General features: G+C 35.6%; 2 protein-coding genes across 3 annotated transcripts; one reads left to right on the top strand and one right to left on the bottom strand.

Annotated features, from left to right (window-relative positions):
* mob1a (MOB kinase activator 1A) lies at nt 1-6375 on the bottom strand. Its single transcript, XM_046841670.1, has 6 exons — nt 6107-6375; nt 3742-3908; nt 3415-3508; nt 2919-3052; nt 1195-1358; nt 1-937 (listed from the first exon to the last, which is right to left on the bottom strand). Exons 1-6 carry the CDS (start codon nt 6118-6120, stop codon nt 860-862), a joined length of 651 nt encoding a protein of 216 aa, XP_046697626.1. The 5' UTR covers nt 6121-6375; the 3' UTR covers nt 1-859.
* A 2913-nt stretch (nt 6376-9288) lies between these two features.
* On the top strand, nt 9289-18334 carry mthfd2 (methylenetetrahydrofolate dehydrogenase (NADP+ dependent) 2, methenyltetrahydrofolate cyclohydrolase). 2 transcript variants are annotated; one of them, XM_046841668.1, is made up of 8 exons: nt 9289-9507; nt 10647-10831; nt 14603-14725; nt 15046-15198; nt 15407-15514; nt 15674-15766; nt 15897-16022; nt 17380-18334. In XM_046841668.1, the coding sequence occupies exons 1-8, from the start codon at nt 9428-9430 to the stop codon at nt 17526-17528; spliced, it is 1017 nt and encodes a 338-aa protein (XP_046697624.1). In that variant the 5' UTR covers nt 9289-9427; the 3' UTR covers nt 17529-18334. The 2 variants fall into 2 exon arrangements, with proteins under 2 accessions (XP_046697624.1, XP_046697625.1); XM_046841669.1 differs by lacking the exon at nt 9289-9507 and adding an exon at nt 10361-10506.
* The last annotated feature ends 4343 nt before the right edge of the window (nt 18335-22677 follow it).

Below are 22677 nucleotides of genomic sequence, written 5' to 3'. Positions count from 1 at the left end.
TTGCAAGCCATTGCATTGTTTTTATTTACATCTTAGACATTATTTTGGAATTGGATACAGACAACCCTTAGACTGATGCAAATATAGTTTTAATCTTCAGATTTAAAAAAATTCATGTGCATAAAAGTCTTTTACAGCACTGTGCTTAATGTTACAACTAAAACTTATACAACAATCAAATCAGTTAGCTAATTAGCGGTTCATTCTTTATCCATTTAAGAAAAATATAATTTTCATAGGTTCAACTTAAAGGAAAATCACTATTGATAAGCAATGCAAGGAAAAAAAGCAACATTTCACTGATGAATAAAATCAGCACCTTATCTATAGTAATATTACTGTTACATTCTAAACAAGAATACTGACCTAGATAGAGCATGTTCAAAAACTTTTTCAGCATGAAAGGAATGTTAGGCCCCAGCAAGAAGGTACACAGAAACCAAAAACCTTTAATTTCGCTCTTCAATACAAAACTAAACAAGGTGTTGTATTGTTTCTTTCTCTATTTAAAGAATATGAATTGAATACAAAAAACAAAAAAAAAAAACAATTAGAATACAAAACAATAATAAATGTTTCATACAAAAGTCTGCCTGCAGTTTCTATCTGGGAACTGTTTCCCATCTACTTTATCCACACTTTTATAGTTCATGAAGCCCTAATACAAAACACTGATAAAATCAAAGCTGAAAGGAGATCATCCTAAAACATCATGGGCACATACACATTGTTAATCAACAGTCAGAACATTATTAAAAAATAACTCTACAATGTAACCCTACAATATACTGACCGTGGCTTTAGAATTCTCTGAACACAAGGAAAAATATTTCAGTGATAGATATGTTTGTGTGTTTTTTTATCGGTCCTTGGTGCCTAGTTTCTCGATAAGTTCCTGCAGAGGAACCAGCTCTCTGCGGTCAATCAGGTTGAATTCCTGCCCAAATGCATGCAATCAAAAAGGGGGAGAAAAACTAAATTATTACAATGAAGAGTTACAGTCGAACCAAATGTTTGGTTTATTATATATCCTAAGACATTGGCATTCATTGTCATTGCATTCTGCAAAATATCATAGTGTTCATTATGAAGAAAATATTATATATATATATATATATATATATATATATATATATATATATATATATATATATATATATATATGTAAAGAAAAAGTATGCTAAGCCCCATCACCTGCACAAAGAAGATGAAATGTTTGAAGGAAGTATTGAGATGGGCCTCCTCCTGGAGCTGCATGACAGAGTCAAAGTGCTGGTGGTAAATATGAGCATAGACTCTAAATAAACGCTTCAGAATAGTTTTAGCCACCGACATGAAGTTTTTTGGGAATGGCACACCTGGGAAGAAGAACAGAATGTCGTTATGCAATCATATATTATTCTGTTAACTGTCAAGTTAACTAATAGGAACAAAAACTTAACAAGCATTTGGTCGCCACCGGTTCGCTCATCAGGGACAAACTTACTTATAAAGAACATATTTACTTTTAATCACCACATTATCTGTGTAAAGCTGCTTTGAGACAATGTTCATTGTTAAAAGCGCAATACATATAAAAATTGAATTGAACTGAATTTTGGTGGCAACTCCTTCAGAACAGAACAACAAGCAGAAAACAGCACACTAAGGTATATTTGAAATCAATGACTGCAACACAGTGCTCAGTGAGGGCCCAAAGATCACAGGCATCTAATGCTGAATTATGCCTATTCAGGCATATGCCTATTTTGAATTGTGCAGAGATTTTTCCAGATTCTCTGAATCTATTGAAACTATATGATGTACTGTAGATGATGTTTTGCCTTTTTAATGTTAAGGAATATTATTCTAAAATTGTTATACAATTTGAAGATTTACTTCTCAGAAATCGGTAAACTTCTGCCCATCTTTAGTTCTGAGAAACTCTGCCTCTCTACGATACTCTTTTTACACCCAATCATGTTACTGACTTGCTGCCCATTAACGTATTTAGTTGAAAAATGCTCCTCCAGCTGTTTTTTTTGGAAAACACACTTGTCCATTTTTTGTTGAATCATGTAAATTTTTTATGCCCTGTTGTGACAAGAAATTGCCTTCATCATCTGGGCTGCTGTGGCAGAACCAGTTTGGTACACTTTGCATTCTATTCAACTCATTCCAATTAATTTTTATTTGTATTGCAATTTTAACAAATGGACAATGTCTCAATGAGACATTCTGTCAGCCAAAGAGGTTCCACATGGTCTTGAACATATACTATAAAATAACTCAATAACTCATACTGGCAGATGTACAGTAATATGGATTATGCATATCCAGCTGTTTTGGGTGAATGATCAGACTTTAATTTTGACATGGCAGCCTTACCCCTGCATGCTTTCTGTCTTCCTGCTTTTCAATATAATATTCATTCACTCCAAAAGTGTTATTTAAAAAAAAATGTCCATACTCTAGAAGGCATGCTTCACAGGCAGGACTACAGATCTTTCAGATGTTCAGGTCAAAAACAATTTGTAACCAATTTTGCTTTTTGCAATTGTCAAGAACACAAGCAATTGGGAAAACTCTACAAGCAACAAAGGAAATTGCCCTCATGCTCAGAAACAAAGTATAATTATTATTATTATCTTAATATTATTGATAAATCGATCTAACCTGAAACTCCAAACTAAACGATTTATTTTTAAAACAGATTATCAGATTCTCACTGTTTATGTATTGTTTTGGATCTATTAACTGTGCGATACATAAGTGAATAACTTTGTAGGTAATTAACATGTAATTGTAAATGGTTAAGAATATGATGTACCATTCTTTTAATTTCTTAATTTTTTTGTAAGAGAATAAAACACTTTTGTTGTTTACTAATCAATTTACATAGTGTATGCATGCCTTAATTATCCATATGCTATGCCTACCAATTTTGGAAGGAAACAGTGTTTCATCATCCAGCTGATCTTGGACCCAAGTCATCAAGTAGTCAATGTACTTTGGAGCTGAGCATTTGATTGGTTTTTTTATGTTGGTACCATCAGCCCAATGATATTCATACCTGCAGAAATAAAAGATGCTTGTCATATAATCTGTATCCCTCTTTAATATTAATACTGTCTATATTGTCTCACATTGTCTGTATTGTCTTGTATAATCTGTTTTTGTCTTGTAAAATCCAAAGTGAATGTATATTGTTATTTATGTCTGTACATAAATAACAATAACAATAACATAAATGAGTCACTATCTGCTGGAACCAAATTCCTTGCATGTGTGTCAGCCCACTTTGCCATTAAACCTGATTCTGATTCTAATTGTTGTCCTTGTCTATGATTATGTATGTGACAAATCCATTTGAATTTGTTCAGCATCCATTTGTATTTATGAGACAAATTTCCAAAATATGAGATTTCTTCTTACTTGGGCCCTGCAGACATGACAGGGCAGTTGGTTTCTGTGCAGAATTCAGTGATGGTGCCATACAGCATGTTGATCTGGTTAAAGAAGTCGACAGCTAAAATAAAAATTAAAGAACTTATTAAAAATGACAAGCTATAAATATCATGCTAAGATCATGCTTTGTACAGTTTTGGATCATCGCTAATTTTGAAGGGTTGACATTCACTTACAGATATCTTTAACAAAATGTCGATGTTTTAAACTGTTTTGCATGTTTGGTAATGTTTTATTAAGATTATGCTATAAAAAATATTTTTAACTGACAGGCATGCAGAAATGCACACTCACTATTAACTGCGATCCATTCATTAAGGTCTTCTCCTTCTGGTAACATCACAGCAGCTCGAAGGTTACCACTTCCCAGTGTTGCTTCAGCATGTTTCAAAAGCTCATACTGGTGAGAACCCTCTGGAATGTTTTTCTTTGGTTTGAATGTCTTTGAAGACCGACTGCCACTAAAGCAAACATACAATCAACGTTTTTTTTATTATAAGATTCTTACATTACAGTGCCTTGCAGAATTAGTGACCCATCTTGACCTTTTCCACATTTCTAGTGTTAAACAATATGCCGAATATTAGAACATATTCAAAAAAATTCAAAATGAAATTGAGGGCTTGGTTTTGACTGGTGCATTCTAACACTTTCACGTTTTATGGTTCTTGTAGCAACTGATTGCATACTTATGCAATCTTAAATTTTTAGCAATTGATGCCCTTCACACACCAATACTATGGGACATCAAAAAATTGAGTCCACTTCAGTTCCAGCTGTACCAGTAAAAAAATATGGAAATAATCAATGGGGAGAGAACATTTGCAAAGCAAAATAAATACAATATTTATCTTGTCAATGTTTCAGATCCCAAGACAATCTTCGCAGTTCTTCGCTTTCATTTTATGGTTCCAAGTTTGCCCAAAATGAAAGGTTGCATTTTTCTGCAATGAAGAGTGTTTCTGTGGGGAGCTGAATGAATGAACCTGATGGGTTCTAGAGAAAAGGGTCATCCAGTGTTAGGACACAACAATGGCAAATAATGATATCGGAAAAATCCATTCTACTGGGTTGGAATTACACAGTCACAATACAACATAGTTTTTTAACTGTAAAGCACAAAGAAAAATTTTAATAAATCCATTCAGCAACTGGTATATCCTGCAGTCCAGTCATCGCAGTTACATCATCACAGTAAGCGGCAGTGTAAAAAAAAAAAAAAAAAAGGGCTGACTAGCCTTCATCCTTAGACAGTGGCAGATTAACTCTTTCTGTGCATATATTTAATTATGTGCATCATGGGAAAATGGTTTTACACTGAGGAAACCCAGCATTTTATTAGTGATACACTGTAATGGAAGTGCACCATCCCAATTTATCAACTGTAGTTAATGGAAATTTATAAACGAATTTAGTCACATTTAGAAAAATAGTGAACCTATAGCACACTTTGTTTACGAAAATAAACCTCTGCTCATAGCAATTATTGACTGATTTAGTTTGCTTTAGCCAATGAGTATTGTTACACGCATTAATGCTGATGTCATACTGCAGCAGTTAAATTTCACTGTTCGTATCACTTCACTTCTACATACAGTTCTAGTAACCGTTTATTATTTTAAAACATTTTGTACATTTAATCCAAGCTGTCAATTAGTTTGTGTGCTGACATGGCAAAAGGGATCCAGCCATGGATTATTTGGGAACTAGTTTTTCTCAAAGAGCAAAAATAAACAACAATTTCAAATGTCAGTACTTTGACATTCATTTCTTGTTTATAGAAATGTTGTGTAAAAGCAATAAAAATGGAATCATTGCCAGATTGCTGTGGTAGTGTGTGTAGATAGATAGATAGATAGATAGATAGATAGATAGATAGATAGATAGATAGATAGATAGATAGATTTTTTTTTTTAGATATATTTGGACATTTCTTTTTCTTTGCTGTTGTAACGCAGAAATGTCCCCACTGTGGGATGAATAAAGGTATATATCTGATCTCTTATCTTATCTAAGAAGAGTAATGAAATTAGTAGGTGCTTCAGTCAGAAGATGAAGTTTGGGATTTCAGCTGCACCAAAACACCCTGTTATTAGTTTTCTGTATCTCCAGCACACCAGGGCTTTCAATCTTTAAGATGTTCATACACAGCACAGTTTTATTTGCTTTATATTGTTAGTCCAAATCCTACAATTATAAAACGACGATGCGATGACTTTAAATGTGCCTTTAAACCTCGTGTGTGTCTTTTCTTCGAGTTTGTATCATCACAATAATAAACCCGCTGCTTTTATACGCCATTTATATTTAGTGCTTTAGCGGAAGTTTCTCAGATCTTTCACGGAAGAGAAAACACGGCCTAATAAAAGAGTCATGGGTTAAAATCTTGAAATTATAAACTCACAATAGTGTTAAATAACCTAAACATTCAACGTTATCATGTTTGTTAAGATTTTAACGTGGTTGTATTCGCACTGGCTAACTGTTGTTAAAGCTAACAGAGCCACATTACCAGAACCAATTACACTGGTTCGTTTGTACTTCGTTCCTAAAGGAGAAAATGGAACAGAAATCTATCTGCTTATCTCCAAAAACCGACCACGTCGTCGCATAAAAACAGAGTGCAGACTCACTGATGATCCAGACCACCGTTACTTACAATAAGAAGCTCATTTCCGTTAACTTTGCTCCAGAAGAAGCTTTCAGACAGACAGCGGTGAAGTCAGAGCAAGTTAGAGCAAAGACAAAGTAGTGATAAAAGTGTTAATTTAGGGATAAAACCGATGTAAATAGTTGTGTTGAAGAAGTTTCGAACTTTAAAGAAATCGAGCACGAAACCGCAGTGGAACAGGAAGTGTGTTCACACTGCCGCAGAGAAAAAGGAAACAGCAGATGAGATGTTTGTCGCCGGAACACAGAGTGAGTGCAGAGTTAATGTGACCTCAGAACACCATGTAGCACAACAGTGTATACACAGTGTATACACTCAACACTCATACAAACACAATACACTTTTAGTCTTTTTAACGCGACTAAACTCATTTGTTGAGTTTTCTTTTGTATTGAGTTTTAAAACTATAGAAACACCGCACAAGAATGATAAAGATGACTGCCGTCTGGACGGATATTAATGAGGGTAATAGAATGAGCTCTTATAGCACTTTGCATAGTTTACTTTCATTTTCAACAATTCCTTGTTTTTTTATTTGATATAATATTATTAAGTGTATTTCTATGCTGGTTGGTTTGAGGGGATCATATCTGAATTAAATCTTATTTTTATAATGTTGAATAGGTATATACAGGGAACATTGCTGAAACCTCAGTTTGTTTGTTCTTTTAAAGACTTCTGTTTTGCTTTACATTTTGTAACAAATTATGCATAATGTTAAAAATAAAATTTAAATAAAATAAAAATTAGATCAGCTGAGAAATATTTGCTGTTAAAAATCTTCTTCTTTAGATTACCAGCAAAGCCTAATGTACCTAACAACAAGAAGTTAGGCGTTGCTGGTAATCTAAAGAAGAACTCATTCACTTTAAACTAATCTTTTGTCTTATTAATGTTATTACTGCTATAATCCTAATGTGCAGCTGAGAATGGTTCGACATGCATGGTCTAAAGATCTACTTACTGAGTTCCCTTTTGAGTCTGGTTCCTCTAAAGGCTTCTTCCTCATACCATCTTAGGAAGCTTTTCATTTCCAATTATAAGGAAAAAATGTAAGGTATATGCACTAAACTTATACATTCCAACTTTATAACCTCTTTATCTTTGTAACCGCATGCGGTGCTGCAATGCCCTTTTTTAAATGCACTATACAAATAAAACTATAACTGAATTAGTGCATAAGTATATTAAGGTAATAAAATACCAAAACTGCATTATTGTATTAAACAAATAGGTTAAATATACAAATTACCATCAATTTGGTCATTACAGTACACTTTCTCCATTAAACTGGAGACCACAACTCCTACAATATGTAATATGTTGCTCATGCAGACTGATGCCAAATGCTGAGGTACAGTGTGATTCTGACTTTAAGCTGGCTGCTGCAGTTTTTAGTGATACCATGTCATTTTGTCTATTTGTCTGTGTCTGCCAGTATCACAAACTGCTCATTGTGTTAACCCTTTATTAAGAATGTGCATGATAAAAATAGGCAGGAAGAATTTATAATGCTAAATTTGGAGCTATATTTTATTTAGCATTGTTGCACCAGAATGTTAGAGAAATTGTTCAAAATGTTATTTTTTCACTGTAGCACCTCTTTAACTTTGTACAGTGGAGGAAGATATTTGTAAAATTCTTGATTCCCATTACACTGTACCAGCAACTGTAACATGAAACAGACGATGGCATGTTTAATGGATACACTATCCACCCTGACAGGCTGACATGGAAGAGCTGTGTGTACAGTAAACACAAACATGAGTGTGATGGTCGAGTGTCCTGACCATATTAAATAGTAAACTGATTATCACTTTAGGTAAGTGATTAATTTAGCATGTAAGCTGAGACCTCATAAGGAAAGTTTATTTTAGAATGAATCACTGGCACCTCAATAGGAAAAAAGGTGTTTTCATTGTATAAGGTATTCTCAGGCACCATTTTAGGTGAGTTTACAGTTTTTTAATGTTTACAAGTATCTTTACACCAACAGCCTTAGTTCTTAATATTTCTGAATAGTTTTTGTCAAATTCATTTGTGATTGTGTTTATTACTTTCTCTCATTATGTTTATTGCACATCTTTTTGACTGCTGCTATTGCTTTTTTGCACAAACCATTTTGTTTAATTACAAGGTTCGCTCCTGCACTTAGTTCTCTTTTACACACCACACTGTGTAATATACAGCAGGTTTACTGGTGGTGCTGTTTTGTGTTTGGTGTATTTGTCCTACACTGTCTTGTGTTTTCTGGCACTGTTTGCACCAGGTTGCACACGAGGCACTTTATGTGGTGAGGACACTTACTAGTCCTCAGCTCTGTGTTTTCTGTTGTCTAGCTTTATGTTGTAAATGTACACCAGGGTCAGCTGTATATAGTTGAAATGACAATAAAAACGTTTTGACATTATTGATATGTTTAATTTAGCTTGAGGCCATAATAAATCTTGTTATTGTTGTTTGGTTTACATTAGATAGTGATTATGATGATGGTGTTAATTACTGTGATTAATTTACCCAGTTAAGTTGTTTGTACTGAGTTTAAATGTATTCAGCAGGTCTGTATTTATATTAATTTAGGTTAATGGAATGATCTCTCATGGCACTTTACATGGTTTACTTTTATATTCACCAAAATCCTTGTTTTATTTGACATTCAGTGTATTTCTATGCTGGTGGGTTTGAGTGGGATCATGTCTGTTTGAAATCGTATTTATATAATGTTATATAGGTGTATTCATTGTTCTTTACAAGACTTATGCTTTGCTTACATTTTTTAAATCATGAATGAGGTTACAGGTACTTTGTGATGTAAAAAAGGAAAAAGTATAATTGTGATTAATGTACTCGGGTTATTTGTAAAGAGTTTAAATTTATTCAACAGCAGTAAAACTCTTGTCTGCTTGTTCATCATTTATTTGACCTACATACAGCTGTCACGACCATTCCAGAAATTAAGATGAATCAGCACCATTAGAGTTTACAAACCTTGATAAATATACAGTAAAGAGAGTTACAGCTACAACAGTTCAAACTGTACATAGATTTGGTTGCCATGGTGAAATCTTGCCCTTCCCAGTATGGCGGTGTAGTGAAGAGAGGCGGCGACCTGCTGCGGTCAGAAGGCGGTACTTTAGCGCAGTGAGACCCAGTGGGCGTGGCTCTTTGTGACGCAAAGCGACGGAAGGGAAGATAAAACAGCTGCTTCCTCTCCGGTTTCTGTTCCCGCAGCACTTTCCGCTGGGGTGTATTTTAAGGTGTGTTTAATTGGTATGTGTATATATTTTACTATATAACACTAAATAGAATATGGCCAGTGTGAGAGCGCTGAGGAAACTGTGTCAGCGCGCGCAGCATCACGCGCGCAATCTTCATTTATCGGTGTCGAGGTAAGAAACCGGTTTTCTCTCTCAATCCAGGATCCTGCAGCTCTGTGTCTGATTAATTCATTCTTTATTTCTGTATGATGTGGTTGGAACAAAAGAGTCATTGTTTTATTTACAGTCACGCTTGACACTTACACCGCGTCCTTTATCCGTCCTGTAGTCTGAGACCGGACCTTCCTGTCCGATCATAATGCTAAATAAAATAAAACACGATTTGGTGGACACAACCGACCTGGACGTTTCGATGGGTTCTTGTTTTAAAGTTTTAACGTCAGTATAAATGATTTCAAACCGAAATCGAGCTTGCTAATAGCGCTAATTAGCGCGCGCCCTCGTGTGGTTCTCCGGCGTGTGACGCGTCACTTGTGGATGATGAAATCCTGTAGAAAACTTGCACTGAATGAGGGATTCTACCGCAGACTGTCAGTAGTCAACCTGCAGGTATTGATTCGAATATTGATCATGTGAAGTCAATAATCGTGCAGATATGATAGACGTGGGGGCCGTCGGATAGATGCGTTTTTCTCGTTATTACAGGAAGACATTGCGTCATCAGTCGTATAGTCCTCCACCATAAAGAAGGGCTTTTCCCTCTCCATAGGGTCTTGCAGTTATCAGACCCTGAATAAAAATGTGAAGGACAGTAAGCCTTCAGAACTGCAGCTAAAAACCAGGCAATGTCAACTGGCCATATAACCACTAGCATGTGTTGATGGTAATTAAATTTGTAATCTGCACCATGCAGTCTCTAATTTCCATTGATGAGGGTCCACATGACATAATTACAGAATCATGAAAGAAGACATGTTGCTTATTAAAACCAAATAAGACATTTATTCGTGCTCAGGTTTATGCTAGTCCAGAGGCATCCAGTCCAAGAGTTTACACACATCTAAGTTTAACTGATTAGTTGAAACAGATCTTAGTAGATTGACAGAGAACTTAAGTTTGAAGACCAGCAGTGTTGAGGTTTAACTAGATGACAACTCAAACAGAAATTAAGTGAATGAGATTTTATATTAAAGATTAGGAATTTATCTGCTGCTTTTTTTTTAAAATAATTTAATATAAATTTCAAATGTCAGAAGTTTCAGCTTCAAATATAGTAACTTTTTTGAACCTTTATTTATTCTCTCTCTCAGGCCAGATGCTGTGGTCATCTCCGGTAAGAAATTGGCCCGTCAGATTCGTGACGAGGCACGTGTTGATGTGGAGAAGTGGGTTTCAGCTGGCAACAGACGACCTCATCTTAGCGTCTTGCTGGTGGGTGATAATCCCGCCAGCCATTCTTACGTAATCAACAAGACTCGTGCCGCTGCTGATGTAGGTAAGGAGCAATGGGTACACATTTGGTTCTACAAATTCCCATCCACCAGTTAGATTTCCTTTGTTATACAAAAGCTACTAACTGGCAAGTGTGACAGCTAACATGTCCTTTCTCTGCGGCAGTGGAAGCCAGATAACAGATATTCCTGCTGTATCACAGGGCAGTGTAGCACACCCAGAGTACAGCACCTCTGCCCAGTTCTGTTCTGCATGCATACAGATAATGTGTGTGCCCTTGATTGGCTAGTGTTGCTGAAATTGACAGTTTGTGCCATGTCCCCCACCAGAGCACAGTCGATTTTGTTTCCTTGGAATACTAACCATGGATTACAACTCATAATCACAGGACAATAGGGTGAGCTGGCCTTTATGGTGCTGACTCACAGTTAGTTGAAATCCCAAGTTATTTACTATTCACTATTTACGTTCTCTGCCTAATGTGTAATGTAATGCCATTGCTCACCCAATTTAGTACAATATGTTTGCATAACATTTAAAGTAGAAAAACCGAGCCAAATGTACAGCTCTAAAATGATAGGTACCTTTACATCAAATATTACAAGTACACTTTATTTTAAAAAGTTATTTTTTATTTAAAAGCTATCACTGCTAAAATTGACAGAAAAGTCATGCTGCTTTTCGAAATCATCAAGAATTCATTCCTCACATTCACAAGCAAGTTTGGAACTGTTGTTTTAACTTAAAAAAAATGGAACAGTAGAAGCAATTTTGGAAGGACAGAGAAGTGCTAGTTCTATTTGGTTTCATGCAAGTAATTTATTTCCTAGTGTATGTGTAGCCGACGTATATGTTATGGTGATCTGACCTAATAATGAACATGGGCGTATTATTAAGCCCAGAACAATCAGTTTATATTACAATCTGTATGTATGCATTACTTATTGTTTGACCATTGTTTATATTAGTTATTACAATGTATATATTTTTTTAATCCTAAAAAACATTTTTAATATTGTGTACAAGCATGTGCAAGATTCTGGTGTAGAAATAGTTAATACAGTTTTTTAGTCTGTGTTTTTTAAAATGATTGGAAGAGTGGAAAGTCGGTTGGTGCAGGTGACATACCGGTAGAAGCATGGAGAGATGTTTAGGAGCGATGGCAGTGGAGTTTTTAATCAGGTTGTTCAACAGGATTTTGGAAGGTGAGAGGATGCCTGAGAAATGGAGAAGGAGTGTGCTGGTACCGATCTTTAAGAATAAGGGAGATGTGCAGACCTGCAGTAACTACAGGGGAATTAAGTTGATCAGTCACACTATGAAGTTATGGGAAAGAGTAGTGGAAGCCAGGCTGAGAGAAGAGGTGACCATCTGTAAGCAACAGTGAGAATGTTGATGGAGAAATATAGAGAAGGTCAGAAGGTGTTGCATTTTGTGTTTGTGGATTTAAAATGAAAGTCAGTAGGAGTAAGACAGAGTACATGTGTGTGAATGAGAGGGAGGGCAGTGGAGTGGTGTGGTTGCAGGGAAAAGAGGTGGCGTTCGGGTACCTGGGATCAACAGTGCAAAGTAATAGAGAGTGTGAAGAAAATAGTGAAGGCAGGGTGGAGTGGGTGGAGAAGAGTGGCAGGAGTGATTTATAATGGAGGAATATCTGCAAGAGTGAAAGTTTATAGGACTGTGGTGAGACCTGCGATGTTGAATGGATTAGAGACAGTGGCATTGAGTGGAAGGCAGGAGGTGGAGCTGGAGGTAGCAGAGCTGAAGATGTTGAGGTTTTCGTTGGGAGTGATGAGGATGGACAGGATTAGAAATTAGTTTATTAGAGGGACAGAGCATGTAGGACATTTTGGAGACAAGGTGAGGGAGGTGAGATTAAGATGGTTTGGACATGTGGAGAGGAGAGACATGGGGTATATCGTTAGGAGAATGCTGAGGATGGAGCCACCAGGAAGGAGAAAAAGAGAAAGGCCAAAGAGGAGGTTTATGGATGTGGTGAAGGAAGACATGCAGGTAGTTGGTTTGAAAGAGGCAGATGTAGAGGACAGGGGGTATGGAGACGGATGATCTGCTGTGACGACCCCTAATGGGAGAAGCCGAAAGTAGTAGTTTTTTAAACAGTTGATTAATAGCATATTTGTGATATGTTTATATTAATGAAAACTTTATAGTACCATACAACTTTCGAACGGTCCTGCATTTTTTTAGAACAGCTCTAGTATAAACACAGACAAATTTGCCATCTAAATATTGAAGACCATCGTAGTGGAATGTTGCAGAGCCTAGACCTGACCAACTGATGTAACCTCACTTCACAACACCAACCCAAAATGCTTGTATGGTAGGCACTAGGTGTGATGGGTCTATCATTTTATCCACTGTCTTCTTACCCTTATATGGCCATCCTTCTGAAACATGGTATATCAGGATTCATTAGACCAAATTACCTTTTTTGCAAATCTTCAGAGTTAAATATTTATGCTTCCTAGCAAATAAAGCCTTTGTTTTTACACAACGGTTGGTCCCAATCTTTTAAATTAATTTCAAATCTGGAAAAGGTAATAAGGCCATTCCCAAACAATCTAATCCGAACGCTTATTCACATTGCAAGACATTTGCAACTCTTCCAAATGGAGCGGGCGTCCCAGCAAATTTACTCCAAGGTCAGACCATAAAATGCTCAGAGAACCTGCAAAGCCCCAAAAGTTACATCTCAGAGTCTATAGCCTGAGTGAGCATGTTAATTGTGTAGATAATGACAGTACAATTGGAAAAATACTTAACAAGTATGGTTTTGTTGCACCTGAATAAAACTTCAGAAACAATGTATTTTGGACAGATGAGACCAAAGTGGAGATGTTTGGCCATAATGCAGAGTGCCACATTTGGCAAAACCAAACACAATCTATCAGCACAAACACCTCACACCAACTGTAAAGCACAGTGGTGAAGGGTTGATGATTTGGTATTGTTTTGCAGCCACGGGACCTGGGCACTTTCCAGGTTGCACCTTGTATTGACTTGACAATGTACTACTCTGAATACAAAAGTATTCTACAGTCAAATGTAAAGCTATCTGTCTGGCAGTTAAAGCTTGGTTGAAATTGGGTCATGCAGCAGAACAATGACCCCAAACACGCCAGCAAGTCTATAAAAGAATGGCTGAAAAAGAACAAAATCAAGGTGTTGCAATGACCAGACCTCAACTTGATTGAAAGTTTGTGGCAGGACCTTAAGAGAGCTGTGAATAAACAAATGCCCAAAAAACTCAACTAAAGCAACATTAGAAAGAAGAGTAAGCCAAATTCTTCCACAATGATGTGAGAGACTGATAAAATTATACAGAATACGTTAAGTACTTAATTGCTGCTAAATATTGTTCTAATTTATTAAGCTAATTAATCATAATGTTTACTTAGGTTTTCACAAATGGTTTGTCCATTTTAACTAGATTTTTGTAAAATAATGACTGTGTATTATGTAATGTATTTTTGTTCATGTGAAAACCTAACAAGGACCAGATTATTATTTTTTTATATAATGTCTTCGTACAAGAAACATAATTTTTTTGTGTGTTATTTATTACTGGCATACATTGGCTAGGGGTTCTGTACTGTAGGTGTCACCAAATGGCATTCTGGTTGTGTGTGCAGTAAGATCAAAAATCAGCATTTTTTTGATAAAAAAAAATGTGTAGCTCAACATTATTTTACATTAACAATTAAGTGGAAAATACATCATTTCAAAATCAGTTTCTTACAGATGCTGTATTTTTTTTGTCTTCTTGTATGGTCTCTTTTGGGTTTGTGTCTAGGTATCACAAGTGAAACCATACTAAAGCCCTCTTCTATCTCTGAGGAAGAGCTTATGGAGCTGATTGACAAACTGAACTCTGATCACAGAGTGGATGGTCTTCTGGTACAGTTGCCACTGCCTGGTAGGATTACAAACTTTACTATGAGTTCTTATTTCACTCAATTAATTTCAACTCACAATTAAAGGTAAAGGTAACTGCAATAGTAACAAAAGAATCTGTCTTCTGGTTCATGTAAAAGGGGAGTGCTAACAAAATAAATTATAATTAACTCTGCTATGCAACCTGACTAATGATCTATTGATATACAACTACATGACATAGTAATAGACATATGAGAAAGTAAATGCTTATTGTATGTTTATGATGAATACTAAAACTCGTTAATCAGTGTCTTTTAATCTTTGAATCCTGATCACAAACTTTGACTCTCTAATCTGCAGAGCACATCGACGAGAGGCGTATATGCAATGCAGTGAGTCCAGATAAAGATGTTGATGGATTTCATGTCGTAAACGTTGGCCGTTTGTGCTTGGACCAGTCCTCCATGTTGCCAGCCACACCATGGGGAGTATGGGAAATCATTAAACGCACAGGTTAGGAGTACTTAATATCACTTCTTAATAATGACTCAAATGGTTTTTATATATTAATGCAATGAAAAGTAAAAACAAATTTTTTTGTTTTTGTTTCACAATTATAAGTAATTGGTTAAAAGAACTGTGTTTACAAGTCTGATCTGGACAAGAAAAAAGTTGTTTTAGTATGTTTGCATTTCTGATAACATTCTCCTCTTTTTTAAAGGCATTCCTACTCTGGGGAAAAATGTAGTGGTAGCTGGTCGTTCTAAGAATGTGGGAATGCCAATCGCTATGCTTTTACATACTGACGGAAGACATGAAAGACCAGGAGGTAAGTAGGTAAATCACAAACAACTGATATAGTTAGCAGAGATAGCACATATTTTTCTAGATTATATAACATTATTGTATTGCTTATTTTATCATTACTTTTATGTTTTTGCATTAATATTAAAGACTTTTTTGCACTGATGCTATTCTGCTTCTTTAGGTGATGCTACAGTCACTATCTCACATCGTTACACACCTAAGGATCAACTTCGACAACACACACAAATTGCTGACATCATTGTTGCAGCCGCAGGTAATTAGTATTAGGTATTAATTAGTATCTGTTAGTGTGTCATATTTCAGTCTAAATGTGTTCTTCATTAATTGTAAAAATTGTCAAAAGCAAATATCTCAGGTTTTGTTGTCTCTAATTTTTCTTTAAGGCATTCCCAACCTCATCACAGCAGATATGATAAAAGAAGGGGCAGCTGTCATTGATGTGGGCATCAACAGAATACAGGACCCTTTGACTGGAAAGGACAGACTTGTTGGTGATGTGGACTTCGAAGGTAAAGTTTAGAAGTGTAATTGAAACTACCTGGAGTCTTTAATGATGTTTTTGCTTTTTTAACATTTCAGTTTAGCCAAACACTTTGGTCTAGTGGTTAGGATGCGGTGCTCTCACCGCTGCGGCCCCGGTTCGATCCCCGGTCAGGAAGCGACCCCAGCCACCCTTAGTGCCGGTCCCAAGCCCGGATAAATGGGGAGGGTTGCGTTAGGAAGGGCATCCAGCGTAAAAACGTGCCAAATCAAAACATGCAAATGATCTGCTGTGGCGACCCCTAATGGGAAAAGCCGAAAGAAAGAAAGAAAGAAAAGAAAAGAAAGAAAAGAAATTTAGCCGACCACTTATGCATTATTTCTAGCAGATTTCTGGCTTTATTACTATTTTCATTTTGCAAAACATCGCAGCACATAACGACAGCGTGGGATATTCTTCCCAAATGCAAATTCCTTCAGGGTTTTTGGAGTGATATTAAATCAACATCAGAAATAAACAAAGTAAAGTGTATGACATAACATTGGATGTACACTGTATTTGCAAAAGTATTGGGTCACCTGGTCATAAGTACAGTATGTGATTTTTGAGCATTGCATTCCATATTGAGTCCCAATTTGCTTTTATAATTCCCTCCACTCTTCTGGGAAGATTAGGGAGTGCACTTTGTGTTCATCAGCCACTCAAGATCTTCCTCTCCAAAGCATCTTCAAGGAGCTCACTTTGTGCACAGGGGCATTGCCATGCTGGAACCGGTTTGGGTTTCCAAGTCCAAGTAAATGCAAAATTTTCATTATGGCGCATCTAAAGTCGTCCTATACAATTGAGTGCCTCGAGGTTTGTGGTAACAGTTTGGAAAAAAACACATATAGCAGAAAAGGTTGTGTCCCAATACTTTTGGAAATATAGTGTATATTACAGGTTTTTAGTCTGAGAAATCACTATCTTGCACTGCAGTGTTAGGAAAGGGCATACTGTTTAATTCAGAAGTTCAAGTAAATACTGGTGCGCTTCTTAAAATTTAAATCAGGCATTATTATATAGCTGCAACTGCTGGGCCCTCAAGCAAGGCCCTTAACCCTCCTGTGCTCAATTGTAAGTCGCTCTAGATAAGTGCGTCTGCCAAATGCCATAAATGTAAAATGTCATAGGTTTCCAAAAACACAAATTACCACATTGCTTTAATTTCCTTGATTGTCATCTAGTATTTGGCTGAGCTCATTGTCATTTAGACGTGCTTAAACAAAAACATTCAAAGTTGCACATATTCATTAACTAATAGTTAAGTGGGCTTTCAACTATGATAAGAATAGTTAAGCTATAATGGTGATACATATCTTTTGTTTCTTTTTTGTTTTGTTTTTTAGGAGTACGGAAGAAGGCCAGCTATATTACTCCAGTTCCAGGAGGTGTTGGACCCATGACTGTTGCCATGCTAATGATAAATACAATAAAGGCAGCAAAAAATCTCCTTTTGACCACTCCAGAGCGGATGCGTATGGTAGCATCTTCCTAACAGCCTTGTTTAACATTCTCCTTGTGTTTTACAATCAACTTGCCCCTTTGGGAGCATATGGCAATGGGATAGCTTGAAGTCCTATTTTTGGGTACGTCAATTTGTAAATCACAACCCAAGTCAAGTCAGTTATATGGCATGAACTTTCTGAATGTACTACAAGCTCAGTGAAGTGAATCTGTTACCATTATGTCTTCTTGTATAAAAACACAGTTTGAAACACCCTTATGAGAGCCTTAATAAATCACCAGGATTTAATTTGTTAAATCGGGTGAAACAAAAACATTTTCAGTATGGTGTTCTTCCAAGAGATGAGATCTTCCCTCCTAATGTACCTAATGCTTTATCTCATAGAGTTTTGCTCTTAGAGTCCTATTTGTTATATAATTTGTTATACTTTGTAAAGATTTGCAACAAATATTTATTTATCTTGTTTGAAATGTGCTTTTTTTTTTTTTTTTTTTGACAGAATCACAAAATTAGGACTTGTATAAATAATCTTTTGTTTTTGTTTTTATTTTCATAAATGCAGCTAGCCAAGACTTTATGATATGAATACCATTTTATGTGATAAGGGCCTATTTTACTCCATTGTGGCTATTTAATAAAGGACATTCATTCAGTAACACTTGCTGATCTGATTAAATAAGGCGGAATTTGTCCCATATTTTTTTATGTTTAGAAGTGTGAAAAGGCATGCAATCTTGAAAGAGAGACATCAATTTTTGCTCTATGAGTAGAGTTAAAATAAACACATGGCATGTCTGAATTATATGTAAGATAATAAAGCTTGAATTTGAATTGAATTTAAGCTTTTTTTATGCTTTATTTCTGTATCATCTATTGCGCCTAGATCTCATTTTGTTAAGACAGAAGCATGCATTTCAATAAGCAGGATAGAAAATATGAAAATATGCTAAAATTCAATAATAAATAAAAAAATACATTCAAATACTAGTTAAATATGGTGAAACTGTTCTCAGGCTGGTTAATTTGGTTAATGGATAAAGGAGTCATGGAGTCACTGGATCACTGAGTGAGGTGGGAATATAATTACAAAATATTCTCTTGCTATGTGTTTGTAAAATAAGTAAAATAAGTTTTTCAGTTTCAGTTATGAAAAATTGATTTGACTCTCATTATAGAGTCTCAAAGAAAGAAGTACTGTACATTTTTGGCAAATTACTTCCTTTGTCCAGAGAAACTTACAGACAACCAAATATTCTTTAAGGAAATTAATAAAAAGAAGAAATTAAATGAAAAAAAAAAATAATAACATGTATCTGGAATAATGCCTACATTCATATTTGCATTAGACATATCATGACTGTAAGTTTCTATAATAAATTTATTACACAGTAATGTGTTCATATAATCAGACATCTGGGTTTGCATGAAAACAACAGCAGAAACTTGCTTCTATTCTGACATACCTGATGGCATGCCGGAGTGTTAGAAGAGAAGAGATCCAAACTCTCCCTGCCATCAGATCTTGAGAGATATTTTTAGAAACCTGATAGGTCTGTTTCTGACACAGGCTGTTATACATTATTGGAAATAGCTACAACCTAGTTAACTTTAAATTTAAGAAAGTGATTTCGACATATCACCAAATCCCCTGAGAATTGTTTAAAAAAGTTACATTTCAAAAGAAATATTTTCATTTAAAACAAATGAAATCAGAAATTAAAATATGAAAAATGTCTGAAATTGAATGTACATTGCATAAATTTGTAAAATCAAGTGTATTGACATACTGCATTTATTGATAAATACTGTTTAAGGGAAATTCTACTACACAGTTATGATTGAGTTAACTTTGGCAGATGACCCGAACTTATATTGAAAGAGGGCCAACTGAAGACACATGATTATCTCTGAAGCTTCATGTGTTAATTTAAAGAATAATACGTTTGATGTGATGGGTATTAAAAATTGAAAATAATATGTGTTTGAAAATTTTGGCCCTGTTAAAGTGAACACTTCCTGGTGAGCCAATGAAATTTTAATTTGTCACTGCAGAAACACCTAATAATATGAAACAGAATAATGCTTCTTAGGCTGAGGACATCTCTAGGTTTAATTATGGCTGTCCTCTCTTTCTGTACTTTAGCAATCAAATGAATAATTAATGTAAAAATAAATTGGATTAGGCTAAATAAGCTAATAACTATATATGTCACTTAGGTTATGCTATGTTGCCTGCTATGCTATTACACATGGGGCATCAATATTTCTTTTTCTGTTCAACTAGCTTACATAACATTATAATTTATAGTATGTAGTTTATCACAATGTGTGTAGCCTGCAACAAAACAATTACAACCTCACCAGTCTAGTTAGATTGTAGTTAAACAATCACTTTAGTTAACTTGAATAATTAAAGTTAAGCCAAACAGTAACTCTGCTGCAGACAGCTTGGAACTGAAGAACTTGCCGGACTTGCCATTAAAGACCATGATCCTGCTTGAGCTGCTGTTATTTATACATGAACAGGTTCTCAGAAATGTATCCTAGTTTGTGGACTGCTCTAAGAACATGTATTATACTTCCAGTGCCGGTAGCTGAAGCAGAGAGGAGCTTTTTAAAGCTAAAACGTATCAAGCATACAGTTGCTAGTCAGATTTGCTCTGATTATATAATTGATAACTTTGCATCAAAGAAAGCAAGAAAGTTCAGGTTTTAGGGGAATTAATTTGTAGTGAAAATTTTATTTGGATTGTTAATGGTTATTTTTTAGGTGGCATCAGGGTGGGTGAGGGTCCTGATGTGGTTCGCCCAGGGCTCCATTCAAACTAGAACCGCCATTGCATCACATATATAAAAAAATAAAGGGGGAAGATGCAATTTGGAAAAACTTTTAAAAAATAAAGAGCAGCTTCATGTCTCTTGTTAGAGGTTACTTATTCTTTTTCTTCTTCTTCGTTTGGCTGTTTCCATTAGGGGTCGCCACAGCTGATCAACCATCTCCATACTACCCTGTCCAACTACCTGCATGCAGTTAGTTATGCATAGTTAGTTACACATTCCTCCACTCCTATATGTCACTCTATGCTACTCCTTCTTCTTAAAGTAAGTGTTCACCACTACCATTTCCATCCTTTTAGAAAAATCTACCTCCATTTGCCCTTTCACATTCTTCTCCTTAAGACCATACCTACCTATCACCTCCTCATCAACTCTGTTCCCTTCACCTACATGCCCATTAAAGTCTGCCCCAATCATTCTTTCCTTGGTACACCTTCTACCACTCCATCTAATTTACTCCAGAATGTTTCCTTCTTCTCCATCTAGTAACCCATTTGTGGAGCATAAGCACTGATTACATTTATCATTTAACATTTATCTAATCCTCTTCACCTCCACTACACTCTTACTAAACTCTTCCCTCAGAATCACTTCTACACCATTTCTCTTTCCATCCACACCATGAAAGAACAGTTTAAACCCACCTCCAATGCTCTTGGTCTTACTACCTTTCGACTTGGTCTCCTGAACACACAACATAACTACCTTTCTCCTCTCCATCATATCAGCTATCTCTCTCCCTTTACCCGTCATAGTACCAACATTTAAAGTGCCTGCCATAACCTCCACTCTTCTACACTTCTTCTTTCCATGCCGTCTTTGTAGACGTCCTTCTCCTCTCCTTCTCCCCCTTCGGCCAACAGTAGCCCAATTTCCACCAGTACCCTGTTGACTAATGATACCTGTGGCGGTTGTTGGTAACCCAGGCCTCGACCGATCCAGAATGATAACTTAGTCATGTTTTCTCTTTATTTATTTATTTTAAAATATTAAATAAGAAATGAGAGGGACCATGGCAACTTTAATTATTTTAATACATTTTTTATATAATGTTAAAATTATGCAAATTATTATAATTAATAAAGTTACAAGGTATAAAGCAACATCTATTATCAGCCCACGGCCCTCAATCAAGTTTGATTTTAGGTCCTTCATAGAAAAAAGTGTGGGAGCCTCTGGATAAGATGATTAACATATAATCCATATTCAGTCTGGATCTTTATCTACCATACTACTTTTACAAGCTAGGTGGGTTGCACTTTATACTGATTTGTAAGTATAATATTATTATAATCTCTTACACTTTATCTAAATTCCATAGAATAGCATTGCTTGCTTGATCTTTAATTTTCAAACACGATAACTGCCATTACATACCATAATAACTTTGTATTCTTTTTTTTAACATCTGTGACATTTAATATTGAAATACACTTTGCTTTTCAACAGTTGATTTTAGAAGGAAATTTTGACTCTGTTACAACTACTTTGTACACAAATAAAATTTCTCTGAACCCCCTAAAGAATTCTCCTTTGTTATGGATGCCTTCCTAACAGAGCTGTTATACATCTAGGGGAGACATTTAAACTCTTAAGATTAATTTGAAACCCTGTGTAGGGGTTTTTCTTATGTCTTTCATTGTCTTCTTTCCAAAAATTAAAAAAGAAAAAGCCTGTAACTATTCAATTCAATTCAGTTATATAGCACTTTTACCAATGGACCAATTTTCCCAAAGCAGCTTCACAGAGATGAAGAAGTTATAAAGTTGGAATTTATAAGTTTAGTGCGTGTATGTTTGTTCTTTATAAGTTTATTCTTATAGGTTTAACCCTAATAAATGAGCCAGTGGCCACTTTTGTTAGGAAAATCTCCCTGAGACGGTATGAGGAGGAACCAGACTCAAAAGGGAACTGTCTCCGTCTGGGTGGTGCTGAATGTCTATTCATTACTGGTCCATCATTCTTCAGGTGTACAGTTCAATGAAAGGTCCTTAAATGCAGAACTGTTCTGTACAACTCTTCTATATTATATCCAAGTTATTTCATCTTTAAAGATCTCCAAAGCTATTGTGACCTGTGAGGCCTTTTCAAATTATCTTTGTGAAAGGATGCAATACTGTTATAATTCCACACAATTGTGTCTGTTCTTTTTGTATATTTTTATGACAAATTTGCAAAAAAAAAAAAAAGACTTGTGTACTCTGATTAGGCTGAAAAAGATTTGGGGGAAAAATACATCAAAATAATTTAAGTTATGACACTGTAATGTGCACTTTACATAGCCACTTCTAAAACTGGCCAACTGCAGAAATTGGATCATAAACAAATAGCGTCAACGTTA

This window comes from Silurus meridionalis, chromosome 27, assembly GCF_014805685.1.
Source record: "Silurus meridionalis isolate SWU-2019-XX chromosome 27, ASM1480568v1, whole genome shotgun sequence".
Lineage (NCBI taxonomy): Eukaryota > Metazoa > Chordata > Actinopteri > Siluriformes > Siluridae > Silurus > Silurus meridionalis.
This window is presented reverse-complemented; position numbering and strand designations above follow the sequence as displayed.